Source organism: Nipponia nippon, unplaced genomic scaffold, assembly GCF_047370975.1.
Source record: "Nipponia nippon isolate SJK-2023a ecotype South Korea unplaced genomic scaffold, ASM4737097v1 scaffold_3, whole genome shotgun sequence".
In the NCBI taxonomy this organism is placed as follows: domain Eukaryota; kingdom Metazoa; phylum Chordata; class Aves; order Pelecaniformes; family Threskiornithidae; genus Nipponia; species Nipponia nippon.
The window spans coordinates 83,877,669-83,899,939 of NW_028262347.1; the positions used below are offsets into that span (position 1 = coordinate 83,877,669).

The following is a 22,271-nucleotide window of genomic DNA, read 5'->3' on the forward strand; positions in this document are numbered from 1 at the left end:
TACTCATCCTCCAGTTCTCTGGTTAGAGTCACATGGGGATTTCTCCTTTTGCTAAATTAAGATTCCTATCCTGTAAATTTAGAAAAAAGAAACTTGTGATTTTACATTTGAAAACTAAAATGCAGAGCTTGTCTAAATGCTTCCAGAGAAGTCTATTTCTATTTCTGTTTCAGAAATTCAGAGTCAGTGGTTTGCAGTCACACATATGCCTGCTACCCTGAAAACTTACCTACCCTCCCTGCTCCTCACCATTCTGGATGCCCACCAGGAAACGGAGCAAGAAGAAATGCTCACTCTTAGAGTGAGAAATGCTCACTCTTAGCATAGAAGATCCAATGTTGACCTCTGGGGTACACCACTAGTGACTGGCCTCCAGCTGTAGACTTCATGCCACTGATTACCACGCTCTGGGTCCATCCATTTAGCCAGTTTTCAATCCACCTCACCATCTGCTTATCCAGCCTCTACATCAATAGCTTCTCTATAAGGATCTTATGGGAGAAAGTGTTGAAAGCCTTACTGAAGTCTAGGTAGACAATATTTACTGTTCTCTCCCTGTCTACCAAGCCAATCATCTCTTCCCCTTGGTGAATCCACGCTGGCTATTCCAAATCACCTTCTTGTGCTTCTTGTGTCTGGAAATGGTTTCCAAGATTAGTTGCTCCATCAGCTTCTTAGGTATTGAGGTGAGGCTGACCAGCCTGTAGTTTCCTGGGTCCTCCTTCCTGCCCTTATTGAAGCTAGGAGTGACATTTGCTTTCCTCCAAGTCCTCAGGCACTTCTCCCAGTTGCCATGATTAATCAAAGACTATCGAGAGTGGCCTTGCAGTGACATCTGCCAGCTCCCTCAGCACTCGTGGGTGCATCCCATCAGGGCCCATGGACTTTTGCATGTCCAGCTTGCTTAAGTATTCCCTGACCTGGTCCTCTTCCACCATGGATACAACTTCCTTGCTCCAGACTTTTCCCTGGTCTTTAGGACCTGGGATACCTGAAGGCCGGTCTTGCTAGTAAAGACTGAGGCAAAGAAGGCATTCAGTACCTCAGCCTTTTCCAGGTCCTATGTCACCAGGTCTCTGGTCTCATTCAGCAGTGGGCCCACATTTTCCGTAGTCTTCCTTTTGTCACCTATGTACTAGTAGAAGCCCTCCTTGTTGCCTTTGACACCTCTCACCAGATTCAATTCCTTTTGGGCTTTGCTTTCATACCTGCATGCGCAGACAGTGTCTCTGTGTTCCTTCCAGGTTATCTGTCCCTGCTTCCACCCTCTGTATGCTTCCTATTTGTGTTTAAGTTTTGCCAAGATCAGTTTGTTCATCCACATAGGCCTCCTGGCATTCCTGTGTGATTTCCTACTCATTGGGACAGACCGCTCTTGAGCTTGGAGTAGGTAATCCTTGAATATTAACCAACTTTCTTAAGGCCCCTCTTCCCTCCAGGGCCTTATCCCATGGGACTCTTCTGAACAGATCTTTGAAGAGGCCAAAGTCTACTCTCCTGAAGTCCAGGGCTGTGAGCTTGCTTTTTACCCACCTCCCTTCCATCAGGATCCTGACCAGATACAGTTACTTAGATTTAGAAAATCATCCATTCCAAAAGACAATTAATATATAATACCAAAAATATGTGGTTTCCAATACATTGTAAAATTCAGTTCCCCATTCAGCAATTAATACTTTTCTGAATATTGTCACAGCATTCCAGCTATCAGTGCAGTCATTCATGCCACATTCATTCAATGTTCAGCCATTCATGCCATATATCCATCATTTCATATGATGAGATGCATTAGGTAAAGGGATGGGCATATTCTATGTTAGCTGAAGACTAATGGCCCTCAGATGGCATTCTTGGAAAAATTCAATCATTATTCCCATTCTCCCTGCATAACTGCAAAGGTGATTATGGTAATAGCATACTGTTTATTAAAACTCATTTAACACTGACTTCTGGGCATTCTTTAAAAATCATATTGCCTGTAAAGGAAAAGCATCGTTATCTGGAAGTAAAATTTGAACATATCTAAAATTCATATACTATACCCAGTGAAGAAGAGGATGAGGATGGCAAATGATGCTTCACTGCCAAGCAGTGAACAAGGGAGCCACATGTCTCTGAGTAGTAAAGGAGAGGAGAGCTTGCCTTGGAGTTTTAGAGGAATACAGAATAACTGAAAGTGAGTGTGCTGAAGAGAGGGCTGGAAATAGTTAAGAATTAATACCTTTACAAACAGAAGAGAGAAGACTCATCATCTGGGTAAGGTCAAATGGACTAAAGAGAGTGCCTTGGTAGAAATGGATACACATGAAATTCAATCAGAGTGACAAGAAGTGGTCCGACAGGCCTTTACACTTCTAATTTCTTTGGCTGTAAGTAATGCTTAAGATTGTCAGCATCGCTAAGGTAGTAGTTTCTGAACTAGAACAATGAGATTAATATCTCATCTCTGATATGTAGATATTTGTTACTGCTGGTTCTTTTTATCTGCAAAGGCTTTCCGTCTCTTTTTCTTTTTGTGTTTGTGTGAATACACTAGGAAGAAAGGACAGACTCTGCTCTGAATTTGTATTAACCATTGTTTTACACCCCTTCTTTGAAAAATCTGAACATCAAAATCTTCTTCATGCTCTTCCAGTTCTTTTTCTGCTGATGATCTTTTTAGATCAGCTGGACTGCTGCCTTCTCACAGATCCAGGGGTATTTCTCATAACAATTCTCACTGTAAACTCTTGGCTTACGATAAAACAGGTATGCACAGTTTTGCTTAGAGGACAAATCAATCCTAGAAAAAAAACCACACCATCTTGTTAAAAATTCTCATGTACAAATTTAAAAAAACCCCATAAGGCCCTTTTGGACAATCATACTTTATTGCAAAAGTTGCTTAGTCATTTTAAGGTTTATAAAGATTTATACAAAATATTGAAGAACATAACAGCTCATATAATTCAAGTCCGAAGGATCATGTTGCTCAACAACGCAAATGAGCTAATCGGTGATGTCAAGATTGGAGGCAGCCTGGGCTGCAGTGGTTGTGCACTGCTGGAGTGTGCAGTCCTGAGGGATATGGGTCAGGTGAAGAGTAAAGTCAGGACCCTGAATTTTAGGAAAGCAAAATTCCAGCTCTTCAAGGAATTAGTCAATAGGACCCCCTGGGAAACTACCCTCAGGGACAAGGGAGCAGAACAGAGCTGTCAGATCTTTAAGGATGCTTTCCATAGAGCGCAAGGGGTCTCTGTCCCCAGGTGTAAGAAATCAGGAAAGGAAGGCAGGGGACCAGCATGGATGAGTCAAGACCTGCTGGTCAAACTAAAGGGCAAGAAAGAAATGCACAGGCAGTGAAAACAGGGACAGGTATCCTGGGAAGAATATATGGACACTGTGTGGTTGTGTAGGGATGGGGTCAGGAGGCCAAGGCGCAGCTGGAGCTGAACTTGGCAAGGGATGCAAATACTAATAAGAAGGGCTTCTACAGGTATGTCAGCCAGAAAAGGAAGGTCAAAGAAAGCATACCCCCTGCGATGAGCAAGACTGGCAAGCTGGTAACAATGGACAAGGAGAAGGCTGAGGTACTCAACAACTTTTTTGCCTCAGTCTTCACTGGCAACCTCCCTTTCTACACCTCTCAAGTGGATTGACCACAGTATAGGGACTGGGGGAGCAAAGTCCCTCCCACTGTAAGAGAAGATCAGGTTCATGACCACCTGAGGAACCTGAACGTACATAAGTCTATAGGCCCTGACGAGATGCGTCCCAGAGTCCTGAGGGAATTGGGAAACGGGCATTGGGAGAGTTGCCAATCCACTTGCCATGATATTTTAAAAGTCATGGCAGTCAGGTGAAGTCCCTGGGGACTGGAAAAAGGGAAACATTGCACCCATTTTTAAGAAAGGTAGAAAGGAGGACCCTGGAAACTACCTTCCTGTCAGCCTCACCTCTGTGCCTGGGAAGATCATGGAGCAGATCCTCCTAGAAGCTCTGGTAAGGCACATGGAGGACAGGGAGGTGATTTGAGACAGCCAGCATGGCTTCACCAAGGGCAAGTCCTGCCTGACCAACCTAGTGGCCTTCTATGATGGAGTGACTGCATCAGTGGACGAGGGAAGAGCTACGGATGTTGTCTATCTGGACTTCTGTAAGACCTTTGATACAGTCCCCCACAGCATCCTTCCCTCTAAATTGGAGAGATACGGGTTTGATGGGTGGACTCTTCGGTGGATAAGTAATTGGCTGGATGGTGGCATCCAGAGGGTGGTGGTCAACAGCTCAATGTCCAGATGGAGATCAGTGACAAGTGGTGTCCTTCAGGCGTCTGTATTGGGACCAGTACAGTTTAATGTCTTCATCAATGACATAGAGGGATCGAGTGCATCCTCCTCAAGTTTGCAGACAACACCAAGCTGAGTAGTGCGGTTGACACGCCCAAGGGACAGGATGCCATCCAGAGGGACCTGGACAAGCTCAAGAAGTGGGCCCGTGTGAACCTGATGAGATTCAACAAGGCCCAGGGCAGGGTCCCGCACCTGGCTCAGGGCAACCCCCAGTATCAATACAGGCTGGAGGATGAAGGGATTGAGTGCAGGCCTGAGGAGAAGGACTTGGGGGTGTACTGGTGGATGAAAAGCTGGACATGAGCCAACAATGTGAGCTTGCAGCCTGGAAGGCCAACCATATCCTGGGCTGCATCAAAAGCAGCGTGGTCAGCAGGTCGAGGGAGGTGATTCTGCCCCTCTGCTCTGCTCTGGTGAGACCCCATCTGGGGTACTGCATCCAGCTCTGGGGTCCTCAGTACAGGAAACACATGGACCTGTTGAAGCGGGTCCAGAGGAGGGCCACAAAACTGATCAGAGGGATGGAACACCTCTGCTATGAGGAAATGCTGAGAGAGCTGGGGTTGTTCAGCCTGGAGAAGAGAAGGCCCCAGGGAGACCTTATTGTGGTGATAGGACAAGTGCTAATTGTTTTAAACTAAAAGAGGGTAGATTTAGACTAGATATAAGGAAGAAATTTTTTACGCTGAGGGTGGTGAAACACTGGAACAGTTTGCCCAGGGAGGTGGCAGATGCCCCATCCCTGGAAACATTCAAGGTCAGGTTGGGTGGGGCTCTGAGCAACCTGATTGAGTTGAAGATGACCCTGCTCATGGCAGTGGGGTTGGACTAGACGACCTTTACAGGTGCCTTCCAACCCAAACTATTCTATGATTCTATAATTCTATAATTATTCTGCCACCTGCTTTCAGCTCGAAGATGTAAAAAAGAAAGCCTGCATATGGAGCATCATCAAAGCAGAAAATACCACTAGTTCCTCACCAGTGGTTATGTCACTCCAACCATTGCTTTATGTAGTGGTAGTTTGGGTCTGGAAACTGAAAGGCAGTGGTCCTACTGATCAAGAAGCCAGATCATTCTGCCTCATGTCTACTAGCAACAGGAAGTCTAAGAGTTTGCAAGACAAAATGAGCATGTGTTACCAAGGAGGCACTGGAGAATCTTCACTCGAAGAAGGTTCTCCAGACCCTGAAGAGGACTCTCATATTACTGCATACAGTGATCACTTCACACAAAACAGAATGGGAATTTGATTTTTTCCCCACAGTTAGTAAAGGAGAAACACACTGAGTAAGCTGATGAGATTTTACAGAAAAAGTAAACAGGTTCTCTCCACCTAATGTTGACTATTTTTGTGTAATAAAGGTTTCAAAATGTTGATGGAAGAGAGAATTGAATTTGGGATAATTGTGGCTGAGTAGAAGAGGCAGGTGCAGTAATGCTTTGCAGAAGGTAAGCTGTCTTGAAGGAAGTGTGCATTGTTTCCTATAGAGTCATGGCATGTTTCACAAAGTGAATGGGTTTAAATAGTGAGAGCAGTCACTGGTTGCACTGGTTTGTTGACTCATTCTGCTCATGCTTCCAGGTTTCTGAGACCCTTTCTCTATTTCAGGGACTCCACACCTAAAAGGGTATTTTGACTCCAAATATATCTGCGGCTCTATTCTACCTTGAAGCTTTGCCATTAATAGGATTTTGGTTCCCTCCTCCTTCAGCACACAGGGAGGGTATTGTGCAAGAAAAGATTAAAAACCACCAACTGTTTAAGTTCAGAAAACTTACCAGTCCATTCTCTTTGTAGAAAGTTTCGTATCATCTATCCAAGACCAGCCATCAACTCCATATGATAATCCAATCCAATAGGATCGTTTTTGTGATATTTGAGATATGCTAATCTATAAAAATGCAAAACTTTTGTCACCAAGGAGCTTGTGGGTATTTTTTTTGCTGTACCTGAACAACTGCTGTTGAGAGAGGAGATGATCAAGAAAGAACCAAAGGAGGTAATTTGACAATGACTCTCTGAACTCCTCATCAGGCCCTCATAATTTTCCAAGAGACAGCATCTCTATTTGGCATGCAAACAGGAATATTTTGTGTCTGGCATCTCTACTAAATGTAAGACTGGGGTAACAATTCTTTTTAGAGCCCTATCTCTCAGAGTATTCAAAGAGATTTCCTGAATGAAAGACTCACTGCTTGTAACCTTCACAGGATCTATGACACTCATGTCCACTGTTTGGATGAATAATATCCTGTGTTGCTAGCTACCTCATCATTACACATTTGTGGTTAAACGCTCTGCAATCTGCATTGCCTCAGACCTTGGGGACAGTACCTCTATTACTATGTAACATCAAGAGGTACTTGCTGACTGGTGAGGAGTTTTGAATAGTTGATACCAATGCAAAGAAATACCAGTATGATTGGAACCATACCAACTTGCTTTTCCTTTTCAGCGTAAGAAGGGTGGCATTCTGGGAGAAGCAGAAGTCTTCACTTTCCTGCCATGTGGCCTCCTTTTCTGAAAAGTAGAAACAGGTATCACCTCCAACCCATTTCCAGTTTACAGGGCAGAGTGAACATATGGATCCTAGAACAGAAAGAAACCATCAGTCCCTTGCAAACAGCCAAAGGAAGAGTAGAGGAGTCTATACCCATAGGCCTGGAAAGTCAAAGTTATGCAGAGCTGAAATGTATATGGCACTTTATGGGTCACATCTACATTCATTCTTTTTTTTTTTTTTTTAAACTCATTATTTAATGTGATATAGCATGTAACACCTTTGTTTAATTTGGTATAAGGCCTAACACACAGATTTCAGGCTGTGTGAACAGTAGTTCTACTTACTATCATTCTTACTGTTTGCATCACCCATCAAGCACAATCTCTCCTTTAGTCCTTGCAAGTTTTCATTATGTTCCGCGGGTGCCTTAGAACCTCTGAGACCTGGAGTTTATAAAGATATTCTTCATGAGACAAAAAACCTGTGATGATGCTACTGCATGATACATGCTTCATCATATATTGCAAATTCACTTTTTGCAATATCGTGCTCACATGCAACTCTGATGCTACAGTGTCACATACTGTGAGGAGATTAGAAGATGAGAAAATGATGGATAAGGAGATTTCCAAATTTTAAATGCAGTTTAATCACAAAACCGTTTTATTCTTAAAGGCTGGTAAAACTTCTCTGAAGAAAGTGGGGAGGGGTTTTTTATATATCTTCCTCAACAGTATTTAGATACTGGCTTTTGGTAGCAACAGCTCAGAATGACTATGTCCAGGCTCTGTGATAGAAAGTATAGGTACAGTCATGTCACACAATGATAAAAGCTAATATAAATATGAGAGTCTTCAGTTCTCTTGCACATCTCAGGTAAACAGGGATGACTGAGTGAAACAGACAGAAAAAGTGAGATTTCCTCATGAATATCAGTACTAGAAGTATGTCCATTTTTAGCATACTCGTATGAACTAAGTTAAGACAGTAGTCTACAAACATGAAAGGTTTATCAAACGAATGAGACAAGAACTGCTATTTCAGTAGAACAGAGAGACTTGAACAACAGGAGAAGAGGAAAAGGGAAACAACAAACTGATTTATGAAAGTCAACATTAGAATTTTATAATTGAATTTGAATTAGCAAATAAATGAGTAATAGATGGATGAGTACAGAATCCATTCCTCCCGCTCTTTCCAAAATATATCATCTTGACTTCTGTATCCTTGCTCTGGGCACAGGTCCAGACTTAAAAAAATTGCTTCTGTCACAGCCTTATGTACACCAAGCTGCAGAGTATTCATCGCAGGCAATTAGGAGGAGAGGAAAGGGCAGTATATGTGGGGAGGATGAGCTATGACTGCCCTTGTTGCAGTCAGTCCGCCACCTTTCTTCAATGCAGTTATTCCTAAGGTGCTAATATGAATAAAGGAACACAGTATATTTCAGAACTTACCTAGGACTATCATTCCCATGGTGAGGGCCAGGCACAGTGCAAACAAAGTGAAGATAGCTGGCCACCATACAGCAAAGGGAAGAGAGCGTCCTGGGAGAAACCAACAATTTATCTGAGGGCAAGCACCCAGTTCAGCAGCACTCCCAACCCTCCACCCCTCCATGAAGAGCCATCTGGTGACTCTGGTGACATCTGGTGAAGAGTTCCCCATCCAGATTGTATTATATTTTAAGGATCAACTCAAATGCAAGTTGAGAAAAAGCTGTGGTGCCTCTTAAAGAGGTCTGTTTGAAAGGAGACACTGGACAAGGTTTAAACTGAACAGGTGGGGGATTCCATGCCTTTGAGAAATGATGAAGCTATGAAACATTGTAGTGATCCTTTGATTTAGAAGTAGGTGATGCTCCTGTTTTCCTTTGGCAGTACTGTAGTACTCCGCTCTGTCAGAACAGAGTAAGGAAGTGTTTGCATACCATCTTACACTTTGCACAAATCCTTCCTGCTCTCAGGGCACACAGTGCTCAGGCTACTTGCCAGCTCCAGGCTGAAGCCCAGTTCAGGAAAATTCTGAAGTCCAAAAGATCCACTGAGGTTTCCCTGGATTCAAAAGTTCCTGAGAGTTACCATCACCAAACAGTCATGGCAATGCAATACGATGGACCTTTCAGATGAAGAAATATTTAACTCAAGACTGGATACCCTCTTGAAGTACATGGTTTAGCCCAGCTAGAGCTATGGGACTTGAAGAAGGGAAATGACATGACCTATGCATTCAGGCCCAGTGCTGCCTCATCCCGTCTGGCCTTGAAGGCTACGAATCTTAAGCATCTTCTGAAAAACTGAGGTCCAGAAGGCAAAATGTGAAAATTTTTTTCCTATTAAAGTCAGATTGTCCTGTCTCTATAGTAATTTCTGATAATAATACATAAACAATAAATAAAACTAACAACATTTAAGCTGATTCCTACATTCCATAGTTTGATCCTGAAGCCACTGTCTTTTCCTACAGAAATGTAGAGCAAGTAATGGCAGTAGTTCCACTCTATGCATTTTGATATTCATGCATGCTCATTTTTATCAGACAAAACAATACAAATAGTGCATTAAACCTATAACATTAAACCTACAAGTACATATTTTTCTTATTTACTGATCTGGACAAAAGATACTGTTCCTATTGTCATTGTCTACCATAGCGCAGAAAGTTCAAAGAGCAAGTGTCAGTCATACCTTTGTTGATGTTCAGGGACATGTAGTGTCTGGCTGGATGCTGTGGCAGGTGATTTAAATTAGAGTATCCATCCTCTTCTGCTGTATTCGTCTGCATTATCTCAGAACTCATTCGTGGTTCAATAACGATCCTCTTAAAAGACAACCTGAATGATTTGTGAAGGAGAAGCAAAAAGAAAAGCAGAAAGAGGGAGGGGATAGAGAAATGAGTCACACTTCAAATGCCCTACGGCAAGATATTTGTATTCAAGTGTTATGTGTGACTCCTCCTTTTCCTCCCTCAGGGGACGATCCCCTCTCTTCCCACCCATCACATCTCAGCCTGGGTCTGCATCCTCAGGTCAGGAGACACATAGGGTTGACATGAGTCCCAGTAAATGTATGGCCTGGTAGTTCCCCTCTTTTCCATTTAGCCTCCCCATGACTTTCATCTCGTTTTCCACATTTTAAAACAGAACAAACATCTTTGATTCATCTCAGAGGCAGACTAACTTCAGCTCTGTGCCCTTGTCATTATTCAGTGTTAAGGACTAAAAATCTAGGTGTCTGTATTCAGTTGAGAGCAAAGTTTGCAGCTGCAAATAGCTGCTGAAGCTGTTTGAGCACACAGAAGAGGTAGGAAGTGCTGTCCAGAGTCTAGTGTCATCTTCTCAGAGGGAGAAAAGGGAAATCAGAGTGTGGGAAAAAGACACAGGCAGGATTTAACAAATAAGAGAAGTGAGACCTTGTGGCAAAGGCTAACCACATACTGGACCGACCTAGCAAGAGTGTAGCTAATAGGGCAGAGGTGATGATTCTCTTCGTTCCATCACTTGTGAGTATGCAACTGGAGTACTATGTCCAGCTTTGGGCTCCCCAGTAAAAAAAAAAAAAAATCCCATAAACCACATAAATACTAAAACTGGTCAAAGGGAGAGACACAAAGATGCTTGGGAGCTGAAGCACTTGATTTACAGGAACAGACTGACAACTGTATTTGTTCAGCCTGGAGAAGAGAAAGCTAAGGAAAATCCAGTTGCAGTCTCTCACTGCATAAAGGGGCTATGGAGAAGACGGAGGCAGACTCTCAGAGGTATACAGTGAAAGGACAAGAGGCAATGGTCATAAGTTACAGGTAAGGTGGTCATATATTGAAAGAGATGCCCAGAGAGGGTGCGTCATCTCCATCCTTGGAGATTTTCTGAGCTTGACTTGACAGGGACTGGGCTTATCTGATCTAGCTTTGAAATTAGACCTGCTGAGCAGGAATTTGGACCAGCAGGACTTCAGACGTCCCTTCCAAATTAAATCTTTCCATGACTCTGTGATCTATGAGTATGAAGGCAAGACTCACTATGAGAATGCCCAAGGGAACAACAGTAGACCACCTGAAATAGCATATCTTCCCCTTTCTTGTAACCTGGAGAGAAAAATTTAGAAAGTGGGAAACAGACTGGATACTACTTTCTTTAGTAACTCAAATTCTCTGCACCACCCAAGTACAGTAGGAGCCTATTTTTCTTTTTGCAAAGCTTGGCTCACAGCTTGCTGTCCCTTCTGCACAGTGCTGTGCACTCTTCCCTTTTTCCTCTGGAAGTTCCCCTACCAGGAGAACATAGGATGTATTAAAGTAATGATTCCAAGAGAGAAGGTTCTGAAAGGTTGGCACCTCACCTGCTGCCTCAGATGTTTCAGATGAGTAGACATTTATTTAATTTAACACAAAACAAATACAAAAACTGACCGAGTGAAAGCAGGGACAGAGTGAAAGACCATGCTCCATGGACAAAATGATACCAGTTGAAAGATCCTGTTAAGAACAGAAGATACTGTGGGAAAGACCAGGCAGGCTTAGGGCGATGAAAATCTGTAAGGTGATAGTGAGATTGTGTAAGTGGAAACCTGTCATTAGAGATGCATGAGCCAAAGCTGAGACCTGTGTCAAGGAGTCCAGGCACCCCCAAGAAAAGATGCGTGGCAGAACCATGGTGCCTTAAGACTTATGTCTTAAGTGCCATTGTTTGAAAGGAACCTCTGGAAGTCATGTGGTTCAACCTCCTCTTCAAAGCTGGGGAAGCTTTGAACTCTGATGAAGTTGCTCAAGGACTTCTCCAGTCAAGTTCATGCAGTCTCCAAGGACGGAGATATCCCAGCCTCTCTGGATACCTGTTCCTGTTTTTGGCCACCCCCACTGTGAAGAATGTTCTCCTTGTGTCTAAATGGGATTTCCCTTACTACAGTTTCTGGTAGTTGCCTCTGGTAATGCTCTAATCAGCCCTGGCAGAGCGTAAGTATGAATATGGAGACAAGATAGAGGGCTCCAAAGGAGCACTTGCTGATAAAGAGATGGTCCCATGTCTCTCATTGTATCTGTGCTGCTGGGCACCTTCTTGTAGTCTTTTAGTCACCTTTTACTGATTTAAAAGCATATCAGTGAAAGATGTTATAATGGTTAAATATTTTAAGATTCTGATTTGAAATAGATAGAACAAACAGAGAAGGAAGATCTAGGGACAGATGAGCATCAAATTCTTTAGTAAATTGACTGACCTTCACGGGAAAGGGGTATTTTTCTTTGTTGCTTCCTACAGACAGAGTCTCTGAACATAGATTGGCACCATATCATTTAGCATCTTGCTGACAGAGCATTTCAGCATGTGAGCACTGGCATCTACTGGCAAGTCTGAACCCCCTCCAGCACAGTGAATGTGCTCATAACAAGGATGATGGAGGCCATTGGGAATGAGAGAGCATGCACTCGGTGCAGGGCCTGGAGCAGAGAGTGTAGTGGAGGCTGTGAAGAGGCACTGTGCAGCTGGGGTGTTTGGTTCAACTCTTTTATTTGTGAACCTGTCTTCCTGACATCCATGAACTTTGTTTTTTCCTATCTAGCAGCTTACATTTAGGCTCCTCCCATTTCACTGTCTTGGTTATCTCATTGTAGATGGGCAAATGTGAAGCTGTCATGCTCCTTCCACTTCAGAACGGCACTGCAGGGCTCATTCCTCCAATGCACCCCTTTATTCACTTAACCCCTATCTTCTTCACTGTCCATGTCCTGTTTGAAGGGATGTTGAAGCCAACAACTTCTATTTAGTTCCCAAACCTTTCAAGATTTATGATGTCTCACACTTAGTGTACAATACTAGGTTTTATTTTCCATACAAAATGTGCTTCAAATGAACAGCTTCTCTGAACTTCCCAGTGCCATGGAAGGATTGTGGACCTCCCTAAGCAGCTTGTGTCTTGGGCTCCATACATGTATAGTCAGGAGAACTTTGACAGCCTCTGAGATAGAAGGCAGACGGGATGAAATAATAAATTTGCTTGAATTTAAAATACTAGATACTATAAATTCTTCCCTCTGAAATATGCCACTGTTAACAGGGGAAAAGCCTTTCTCATGCTGCTGGGGCCAAGACTTGGGCTGAGACCAAATGGAGTTTTTGATATGAAGATATGGAAATAGTTTATAAAGATCATCCAGCCATAGAAACGAAAGAAATGTACCCTGCAAGTTATCACCACTGACCTGACCTTCCTGCAGTAATAGTGAACGCTCCCTAAAAAGTCACAGCAAGCAGTCAGCAGAGGCTAACATTTGTCTTCACAATGCAGCCATCAAAGGCATATAGCAGATTGCTAGGAAAAAAATCAAGTGTTAGTTTATGGGAAGTAAAACGGGTAAAATGTGGCAGCTTGGATGACTGCTGTGGATTATTTTTTCAAGTGGAATGGGTTGAAACAGGTGAAATATCATACCTTACTTGCATTGTACTTTGCACTTCTGACTGCAACGGTAAGGAATTCTAGATAGTTCAACTGGTTGTGCCCATGAATTACGACTTGGCTGTACTGAGTATAGTGAATTTATTCAGTTCACAAACATCTTTCAGCACATTAGGAAGATGGGTTCATTTTTTTACCAAGGAACTGCTTCAGTCTTTGAGAATATTTTCCAAGGAAATATTGACTATTGAAGACATATCATTATTTTTTCATTTATTTTAAGAAAAGTCTCCAAATACTAAGGCATGTACACATAGATATAAGATATGTATATACAAGGAATATATGCATATGTAATACAAAACAGATGATGACATGCAAAACTTCAAAGAACTCATGCAATGAAACTCCACCCAGAAAAGTGAAGGCATCATTTTCCTTCAATAACTATGACAAGTGCTTTAATAACACATGATGCATAGTGTGTACCTTGGGCTCCAGAGATCCCAAACAGTGTGGATGTAATACAAGAGCTCAAGTAAGATCTGTGGCAATGGATTCTGCATCAGTTTGAGTACTGCTTGTGTGTAGCTCTGAATGGAGCACATAATTATTATCCTCACTGCTATTTGCATAGCAATTAATGTTATGATAACACTGAAATTATTCAGGTAATGTTTTAATCCAACCATGACATTTGACTCTATTTTTCACAGAAATTGCTTCCAGGTGTTCCCTGTAGTCTTCTCACAAATGTCCTTTTGTTTCTATAAATGTTAATGCATATATGAAAAGAATTTTGAGGATAAATAGAGCCTTGTGCTCTTTCTGTATCCCTGTACTTCAAACAGGGGAACAGTTGGAAGAACAGATTTAGGAAAGAAGGCATGCTTAGGCAAACTTCTCTAGAAAAGGATTGTAGGTGGATGGTAGTTAGTGTGTACAGTAAGTACTTCAGTGAGTAAAATCATCAAGGATGTAGTTGGACTGGTTTATGACTGGCAGGTGTTAGTGTAAAATGCTGACTGAAGCTCAAGGAATATAGATCTGTGAGACTGTGTGGTTGTCAGCCTAGAGAGTCATGGAAGAATCTTTGCTTAACTATAGCTAATTCTTCCAAGTTGCTTCCTAGGCTTGTAGTTTTTAACTTTGTAGGTCTTTTTTTCTCTTTCTCACTTGTGAGCCTGAGAGACAAAATGTAGACTAAGAGGAAGATTTAGTCTCTAATGACCTGTTCATTTGATTCACCATCCTGAGAAAACTGCTTGATAAACAAACAAACAAACAAACAAACAAATATATTTAAAACTTTCAGTTCCCTAAGTTGACATCTCGCAGTGGCAGATCCCACATCCTTTCTTGCAATGCTTCTTCAGGTGAAATAAACAGACACTTTCTCACAGATCCAGAATTGCTTTGTCGAACAGGAGTGGGTGGCATAAATCATCCGTCCATATAAGGAGGCACAGAAGATGTGGTCATATAACATAACCCTAGGAAATTAAAAGTTATGGCTTAATGATGTCCCAGTGACATCATGTGATCTATATTTGGACCATTTGTAATCATACTGATTTGCCATTGGAATGTAGAGTTATTTCCTTGTTGGAGCTATTTTATTTGTGCTAGGTGGTCTTTTGGGGTCTGGTGCACGTGATTGAGCTGTACTTTGCCACCTATTGTTCCTTATACATGACATGTATTTGGAGCTCCATAGCAGATACTATGGTCTCCATGTTGCTTCGTCGTCGCACATGTGACAAACATGGGAAAGTAAGAGGAAGCACAAGTCTCATAATTTACTGAGGCCCGTCAGATAGAACCACACTGGTCCTAAGTTATGAAGGCTTACCAATTTGTTGCTTCTTTTGAAAAAGCTGTTCCATCCTCCCAGTACCAGCCGCTCCTTTCAGGTATGTATGATAATCCAACCCAGTAAAACTGTGAATCCTGTGGCAGAGAAACCTGTAGGTATGAGAAAATCATCACAAGAGTATTTAAAAAATAAGACCTAAGTTCCTGTATCATCCAGCTGTGAAGGTTCTGCAACCAAAGGAGGTAACTCTGACTCAATAGGAGAGTCACCTGTTGTCCATGAGACAGTGCTGACTGCTCTGATTATAGGATCATTCAAATACTGTTGCTTATTGAATTGCCACAAGACAAATGTACCCTGGATCTGTAAAAACACTGCTTTCTTAAAGAAAAAAACAAACAAAAAATGCAGCTTTATCTGGTCTGCCTTTAAGTATCTACACTGTCTTTAGATATTTAAGCCCCAATTAGAGTCAGCAGGGATCTGGCCAAGAGATACAATGGATCCTGAGAAGTGATCCTTCTCACCCAGTGGGAGTGCTACTGAATAGTGAGGTATTGGCCAAATCTCCCACTGACTGCCTGAGGACATAGCTCTGAAGTTGCAGACCGCTTACACTGTAGATGCCTGAAGTTAGGTGAGATGAATCCCAGCCTAGAGGGCAGAGCCTGTTGCCTAAATACAAGCCTCTAGCACATTTTGAGATTCTCCAACCTGTCCGAGGTCTTCACATATGGCTGACGGACAAGACCCAAAACCTATGGAAGAACTGTGCCTTGCTGAAGCATTATTTGGAGGTCAAAGAGAATACCCCCAGGCATCTCAGATTGCCCTAGCAACCTGTGCTTAGGCACCTGAATCGTTCTCTCAGTGTCTAAGTGCTACCTAAGAGGTTCCTCAGCATCTTAGCCTGTTCAGGTCCTCCAGATACTCTACTGCTGCTTAGTAGCACGTTTAGGGACTCATCCAAAATCTAAAATCCACAGCTGGCTTAAACTGGTCTGGCCTCAGTCTGGCTGCAGCTGCATATACCAAACATGGAAGAAAAAGCAAGCACCAGAACATCTGGAATCAAGCTATCCAGGGAATCCATAAATCCCATAAATCCAGGGATTTATATAGCATACCAGAATTGTCTCTTGAATTCAGCATTGAAGGTGTGGTGTTCAGGTGTCTCCCAACAGTGTGAACCACACTTCTGATCTCAGGATTCCACTAAACTCAATAATAAACCATTTCTCCACTTTCTATTTTGTCTCTACCCATCTGATTTTCACTTAACAAAAAAAATCCCAAAAGCCAGCCTTTATGCCTTAAAATAAGAGTTGAGAACCCCCATCTGAAAATAACTCCATCTGGAAAAAGGAGAGTGTTTTCCAGGGAAGTTGGTTTCCTTTTAAAAGTTTTATGTAACAAAAAGAAAATAAGGATATTTGGGCTTTGTGTAAGATTAACAGCTGTTGAAAAAGAGGTTCCCAGATATGTGTGTACAAAAAGGGAAAATAAGGTCTTGACAGCAAGTTACAGATTTTTCATTAGTCAGCAAAGCACCCCCAGATTAGTAAGACTACTTAAAATTATTAATTCCCTAAACCTTTTTCAGTCATCATAATATAATCCTCTGCTGCCTAGCCTTTGTGCCATCATTAACACCACTCCATGAGGGTATAACACAAGGTCAGAAAACAACCTTTTATAGCCATTTTGCACTGCAGCATGCAAATGACAGTACCATGGAGCATCAACCGCTCTCTAGTTTTCACGTAGATGTGGGTTTGATACCGGGAGCCCTCAGTAATAAAACTTGTGGAAAGCGATAATGAAAACATGCATTCTGTGTGCTGGGTCTGTCCTCCATGCTAGTAACTTGTTTTCTCTCTGAAAACCTAAGTATTAGCTAATTAAGGTATTTTATACAATGGCTTATTCTATTTCTCAAAATACATAATTTCACTATTTCTCACAGCACACAATTTAGAAAGTGTTGCAAGTTGTGACACTCTTGTGGCTTGCAGGAAGGCTACTTGACCCAGAGAAAATTAAACACCTGCACTGTAAATGACCAAAGTATTTTCTGCCTGCAAGATTGCTGGAAGTTAAAACATGTGACATAAAGGAATGCATGAGGTTGAGACTGTACCATCTTTGCTTTGTCCTTTAGCACAACAAGAGTGGAGTTTCTTGAGGAACAGAAGTCCTGGCTTTGCTTCCATGTTTTCTTCTCCTTTGAAATGTAGAAGCAGTTGTCAGCTCCACTGTTTTGCCAGCTTGCTGGACAGAGAGCACATTTTGTTTCTAGAAATCAGAGAGAGTATTATGCAGGAGGGCTTTAGCTACTGACTTGACTGAGAAAAGCTTAAGGGTAGCCATGAATCAGCTGAGCTCTTGAGCAGCGAGGGACAAGTTGTTTTGCATGTTAGTGTACACGTATCCACATCTCAAATACTACCACAGTTAAAGACAGACACTAACTGATGAGATCTTTTCCCTGTGATTTTATAGTCTCTCAGTCAATGGGCTCCAAAAAGCGGGTGATTTGTGTTTATTTACATAACAACCACATTTACCATTTTTCTCCTTCCCTTCAAAACACAATGCTTCCCTCATTTCCTGCAGCTTCTTTCCTTCCTCAGGATCCTTGGAAATCTGAAAAACTGAAGGGTATGAAAGTGCTTATCAAAGATTGTTTTCAAAAATGTGTAGCTTTAATTTTAGCTTTAATTTGTAGCTTTTGGCATTCTTTTTTTTTTTTATCTACTTCATTTTTATGTCCATCGTTGTGTGTACAACATCCGCATTTTCTTTACCAGGAGGGTTGTGCAGCACTGGAAAAGGTCACCTGGGAAGGTGGGGGCATCTCCGCCCTCAAAGTCATCTGGACAAAGCTACAGATGAGTTTATCTGGGTTCATGATACTCCAGCTTCAAATACTGGGGAGGAAAGGGTGGATGTCTAGACTAGAAACCTGAAGAATTGCCTCTGAGCTAACATTTCTCTGATGCCATAGACCACCCAGAGTGTTTGTTCTGGGCAGTTGCAACCGCTTCCCTCCTGCCAAAAAGAAGCCGGGGACTCTCTGTCCCTGCTTCTAAATGTAACGCAGCATCATCTTTTGTGGTTAATTGAAATGTTTCTATGGCAAATCTGCTGTAATCGTTGGGCAAATACACCAGTCTCAACGCGTTGATGCCGGGATTGCAATCCAAGAAAAAGAGGGAACTGTAACTGTGAAATATTCCGGTAACAGTCACAGGGGGGCACCATTATCCAGATAGTGCGGATAACGAGTTGAGCTTCTAGCTGTGAAAACTAAGCATTTCAGAAATGGGTTAGGGTCAGGGTTCAGAGTTAGGGCTAGTCAGTGGTTACGGTTGGGTTTTAGGGTAAGGGTTAGGGTTAGGCTTAGGGGGTATAGGTTAGGGTTGGGGTTAGGGTTAAGGTTGGGGTTAGGATTAGGGTTAGGTTCATAATGGGTTAGGGTTAGGCATTAGGTGTTAGGGTTAAGGTTATGGTTTAGGATTAGGGTTGGGGTTAGGTTTAGGGGTTAGATTTATGCTTAGGGTTAGGGATAGGGTTAGGGATTAGCTTTGGTGTTAGGATTAGGGCCATTATGTTAGGGGTTTAGGGTTAGGGTTAAACTTCGGGGTTAATTTTTGAGTTAGTGTTATTTAGGATTAGGTCTTGCATTAGGCTAAGTGTAACCCTTAGTTTTAAGGCAAGTATAAGTGCAGATATTAGTGTTCCTGAGTGACCAGTGCTGACATTCAGTTGCGGGAGGGCTTCTGCAGGATAGATGTACTGTTGCCCTTCTTCTTGTATTATATCCTTTGGGACATCAGGGACAGTCTGCAGGGGGAGAAGAAGCAGTCTCGTACAGCTGGAATTCACTCCCCTGCGGGACACCGCAATACTTACACAGGGCCAGCATGGCTAGCAGCCCCGTCAGCAGCACCAGGCACAAAGCGAGGAAAACAAAGGCCACTGGCCGCCATACGGAAGATGAGGCGGAGGCTCCTGGGACAAAAAAAACCCAAACCATTAAGCAACAAAAATAGCAGCTCTCCTCACCACGCAGTGGTATTACCTCCTCTCTGACATCACAAGGTCACCTTTATCCCATCTGCAGAGCCTCTTTTTTTCTTACTGCAGTTTTTTTTTATCACTGTTCTGAATTTCCTGCAGTCATTTTGGGAAATATCTATTTATCCACTGAGAATGTTTATTAACTTAGGCTCTAGTGTTTTATGCCTCATTTACGTCTCATGAAACAGGTAAACAGATTAGATTTTGCAGTTCCCACAGTCCCAGAAATAATAAAAAAATCTCTAAGACTTCTCCACCTTGAAAGGGAATTACTATCTAGTTTTGAATAATTAATTCTGGAACCTGTGATTGGGATTTCTAAATTATTGCAATATTTGAACATTAAACTGCATCTTTCTTTGTGGTTCAATGTCTAATCAGGAATATAGTTCTCCAGAATTTTATAGCCGACTATCCCCTGATTAAAATATTTGTATATATATATATATATATATATATATATATATGCATTTTTCCCTTTTGGGAAGCAGTGCTCTGCAATTTTCTGTAATACTCTTTCATATTTATTTAGAATGTTCAGGTTAATTGAAAATTATTACACATATCAAGTATTTCACTTGAGTCCAGTGCATCAGAGCAAGCATCTCCAGGGAACTAACCTTTTTTAGGTGAGAAGAGTCACCCTCCAGAGGTGCCCAGAAGTCCAGATAGACTTGGCAACTAAAACTTACATAGTCAAAGTTAAGGGAGATGACCCTAACCCTCACCAGTTAAGGTAATTTGAAGAGACTGCAGATGACACCACATTGGGGTGGTGACTGATATGCCGGAGGGTAAGGCTTCCTTTTAAAGGACCTAAAAATCCTAGGAATGAGCTGTAAGTGCAACAGCTCAACAAAGGCAAGTGTGAAGTCTGGCACCTGTAATAGTACAATTCTATGCACCAGTACAGGTAGGGGACTGACTGGCTAGAAAGCAGCCATGCTTCAGGGTTCTGGTGGACAAATTGAACATGTGTCCTCAAGTGTGCCCTTGTGACAGTGAAAGCTGGCCATCACTGGGTGGCATTGCCAAGACTGCAACCAGCAGGTCAAGAGAAGTGATTATTCCACTCTACTTGACAGTCATGAAGCCATGTCGCGGTACTGTGTCCAGTGCTGACCTTCCCAGTTCAAGATAGTCAAGCTAACTGCAGAGAGTCCAGCAGAGGAACACTGAGTTGGTGAGGGACCTACAGAGAGACTGAAGAACCTAGGCTTGTTTAGCCTGGAGAAGAGGAGACTAAGGGAGGACCTAATTTCGGTCCTCCACTACCTAAAAGGGAGCCAGACTCTTCTCAGAGACGCACAGTGAATGGACACAATACAACAGTCACAAGCTGCATCAGGGAAACTTCCAATTAGATGTGAGGAAAATGAATTCTACCCCTTCAGCACTGGAGCAAGTGCCCAGAGAGGCTGTGAGATCTCCATCCCTGGAGGTTTCCAAAACTCAAGAGGGCAAGGCCCTCAGCAACTTGATCAGACTTTAGAGCTAGTCCTTTTGAGTAAAAGATCGGAAAAGATGAACTATAGCAGTCTCTCCCAACCTAATTTGGTCATAAGTCAATCTACTTTACATGTTTGTTGTGTGTATCCAAAGGCCAAAGCTTTCTGAGCTTGCCAACGTGTTTCATTCTGGAAAGCTCTGTCCCTAGATCACACTCCCTAATATTTTGTCCTTGGTTTTCTGACTGCTGCTTCTCAACAGCTTCTCCTCCATCCTCCTTGTCAAGTGGTCATTTTCAATGGATAGCCCGAGATCTTTTCCAGACAGCACCAGAGTGACGTTAATTTAGTGTTTACCTACTCTACCCAACCTGCAAATAGCAACAATGATATTTATTTCACACATAAGCAACGTGGTGAATTTATGAGCAGCAGCAACAGTACTCGAGTCATCATTTTATGGTCTCAGGCATTCCACAGGCACAATTCACTACCTTAGTTAACACTCAGCTTGTTTATAGAAAAACTTTGAGTATAAACAAATAAAAATATATACTCCTATCAGAGCTTACATTCACTGATAAACAGGGCATCTTTCTACTCCTCATAGCTGAGGAAATTGCTTCCATTTCCAAGGCCTGCATTATCTGATAAAACTATAGTGCCTTCCTCTCCTGTAGTGCCCTGCTCTAATAAATGAGTCCTATGAAAATGGAAAAAAAAAATCCATAGAAAGGTGGAATTTGTCTTCTGTGTTGAAGTAAATGGAAAATATAATTGGAATAAAGATAGGCTTCAGAAAAAATATCATCTGTGATCATAAACAATAGCACACAAGACTCCATTATGATTATTCTTTCTGCTGTTTCTATGAACATTTATCTAAGAATATACTGCAAAGTTTAGAAAGATTCTAAAGCAATCAACATGAACATGCAAATTTAAATTATGCCCTGATTTAGATAAAAAAGGTAATTTCCATCTGTACTTACTGTCTACTATAACACAACTGGCTGGAGCCTTAAATGCGGAATATTTGTTGCTGCTCGAATATCCAGGAGCAATAACTGAAGCTGAGGGTCGTAAATTTAAAGCAGTGTAGCCTTCCTCATCCTCCATCTCCAGCTCGTCACACTTCTTTCCTGCAATAGCAGTACTTTGGGAGTAGGGGCACAGTGCAGCAAGACCAATGCTAAAGTGATGGGAATGGTTCATGTTTCAGCATTTCCAGTGAAACCACGGAGGAAGCTGGCTCTGTTCTGATTACTGTGTCATAGTAAAAGTGTAGGATGTTGAAAGCATGTTAAGGAGTTAAAGCGGTACTGTCAAGGATGGGTGTTTTCTTCCTGAATGTGAAGATGGAGAGTCTTGGTTGCTGGCTGGAAGCTAAGACTGTTTCATTTAACTATCCACCTGATGTGACCCTGTAAATACAGCAAACATCAGGATATTCTATCTCCTTAAAATAAGATGCTCTAGAAATAGTTGCTATTTTGAGTTAAGGTATGAAAGATATCATGTATCAGGGCACAAATACAACACATCAGCTGCACTGAGAGCAATAGGCTGGATTTCCATACACTGTTATGAAATAAATGAAAAATGAAATTATTTACCAAAAAAATCACTGAAATAAATGCTAGAAGGGCAAAAGCTGAGCTGAAAGGGTGGCGAGGCCAGGAGCCTGTCAG

General features: G+C 42.1%; 2 protein-coding genes across 5 annotated transcripts; both read right to left on the reverse strand.

The window, feature by feature from the left end:
• Nucleotides 1–1,980: 1,980 nt before the first annotated feature.
• Nucleotides 1,981–13,369, reverse strand: LOC104013236 (natural killer cells antigen CD94-like). 4 transcript variants are annotated; one of them, XM_009465718.2, is made up of 7 exons: nt 13,037–13,369; nt 9,526–9,671; nt 8,296–8,385; nt 7,183–7,281; nt 6,770–6,924; nt 6,114–6,226; nt 1,981–2,782 (listed from the first exon to the last, which is right to left on the reverse strand). In XM_009465718.2, the coding sequence occupies exons 2-7, from the start codon at nt 9,635–9,637 to the stop codon at nt 2,659–2,661; spliced, it is 693 nt and encodes a 230-aa protein (XP_009463993.1). In that variant the 5' UTR covers nt 9,638–9,671; nt 13,037–13,369; the 3' UTR covers nt 1,981–2,658. The 4 variants fall into 4 exon arrangements, with proteins under 4 accessions (XP_009463993.1, XP_087622123.1, XP_087622124.1 ...); XM_087765997.1 differs by lacking the exon at nt 13,037–13,369 and having other exon boundaries at nt 8,296–8,892; nt 9,526–9,661; XM_087765998.1 differs by lacking the exon at nt 13,037–13,369 and having other exon boundaries at nt 6,770–6,855; nt 8,296–9,657.
• Nucleotides 13,370–13,491: 122 nt separating this feature from the next.
• LOC104013243 (natural killer cells antigen CD94) lies at nt 13,492–21,918 on the reverse strand. The gene is made up of 6 exons (XM_009465725.2): nt 21,573–21,918; nt 18,965–19,063; nt 17,617–17,703; nt 17,190–17,344; nt 15,086–15,198; nt 13,492–14,726 (listed from the first exon to the last, which is right to left on the reverse strand). The coding sequence occupies exons 1-6, from the start codon at nt 21,793–21,795 to the stop codon at nt 14,606–14,608; spliced, it is 798 nt and encodes a 265-aa protein (XP_009464000.2). The 5' UTR covers nt 21,796–21,918; the 3' UTR covers nt 13,492–14,605.
• Nucleotides 21,919–22,271: the final 353 nt, after the last annotated feature.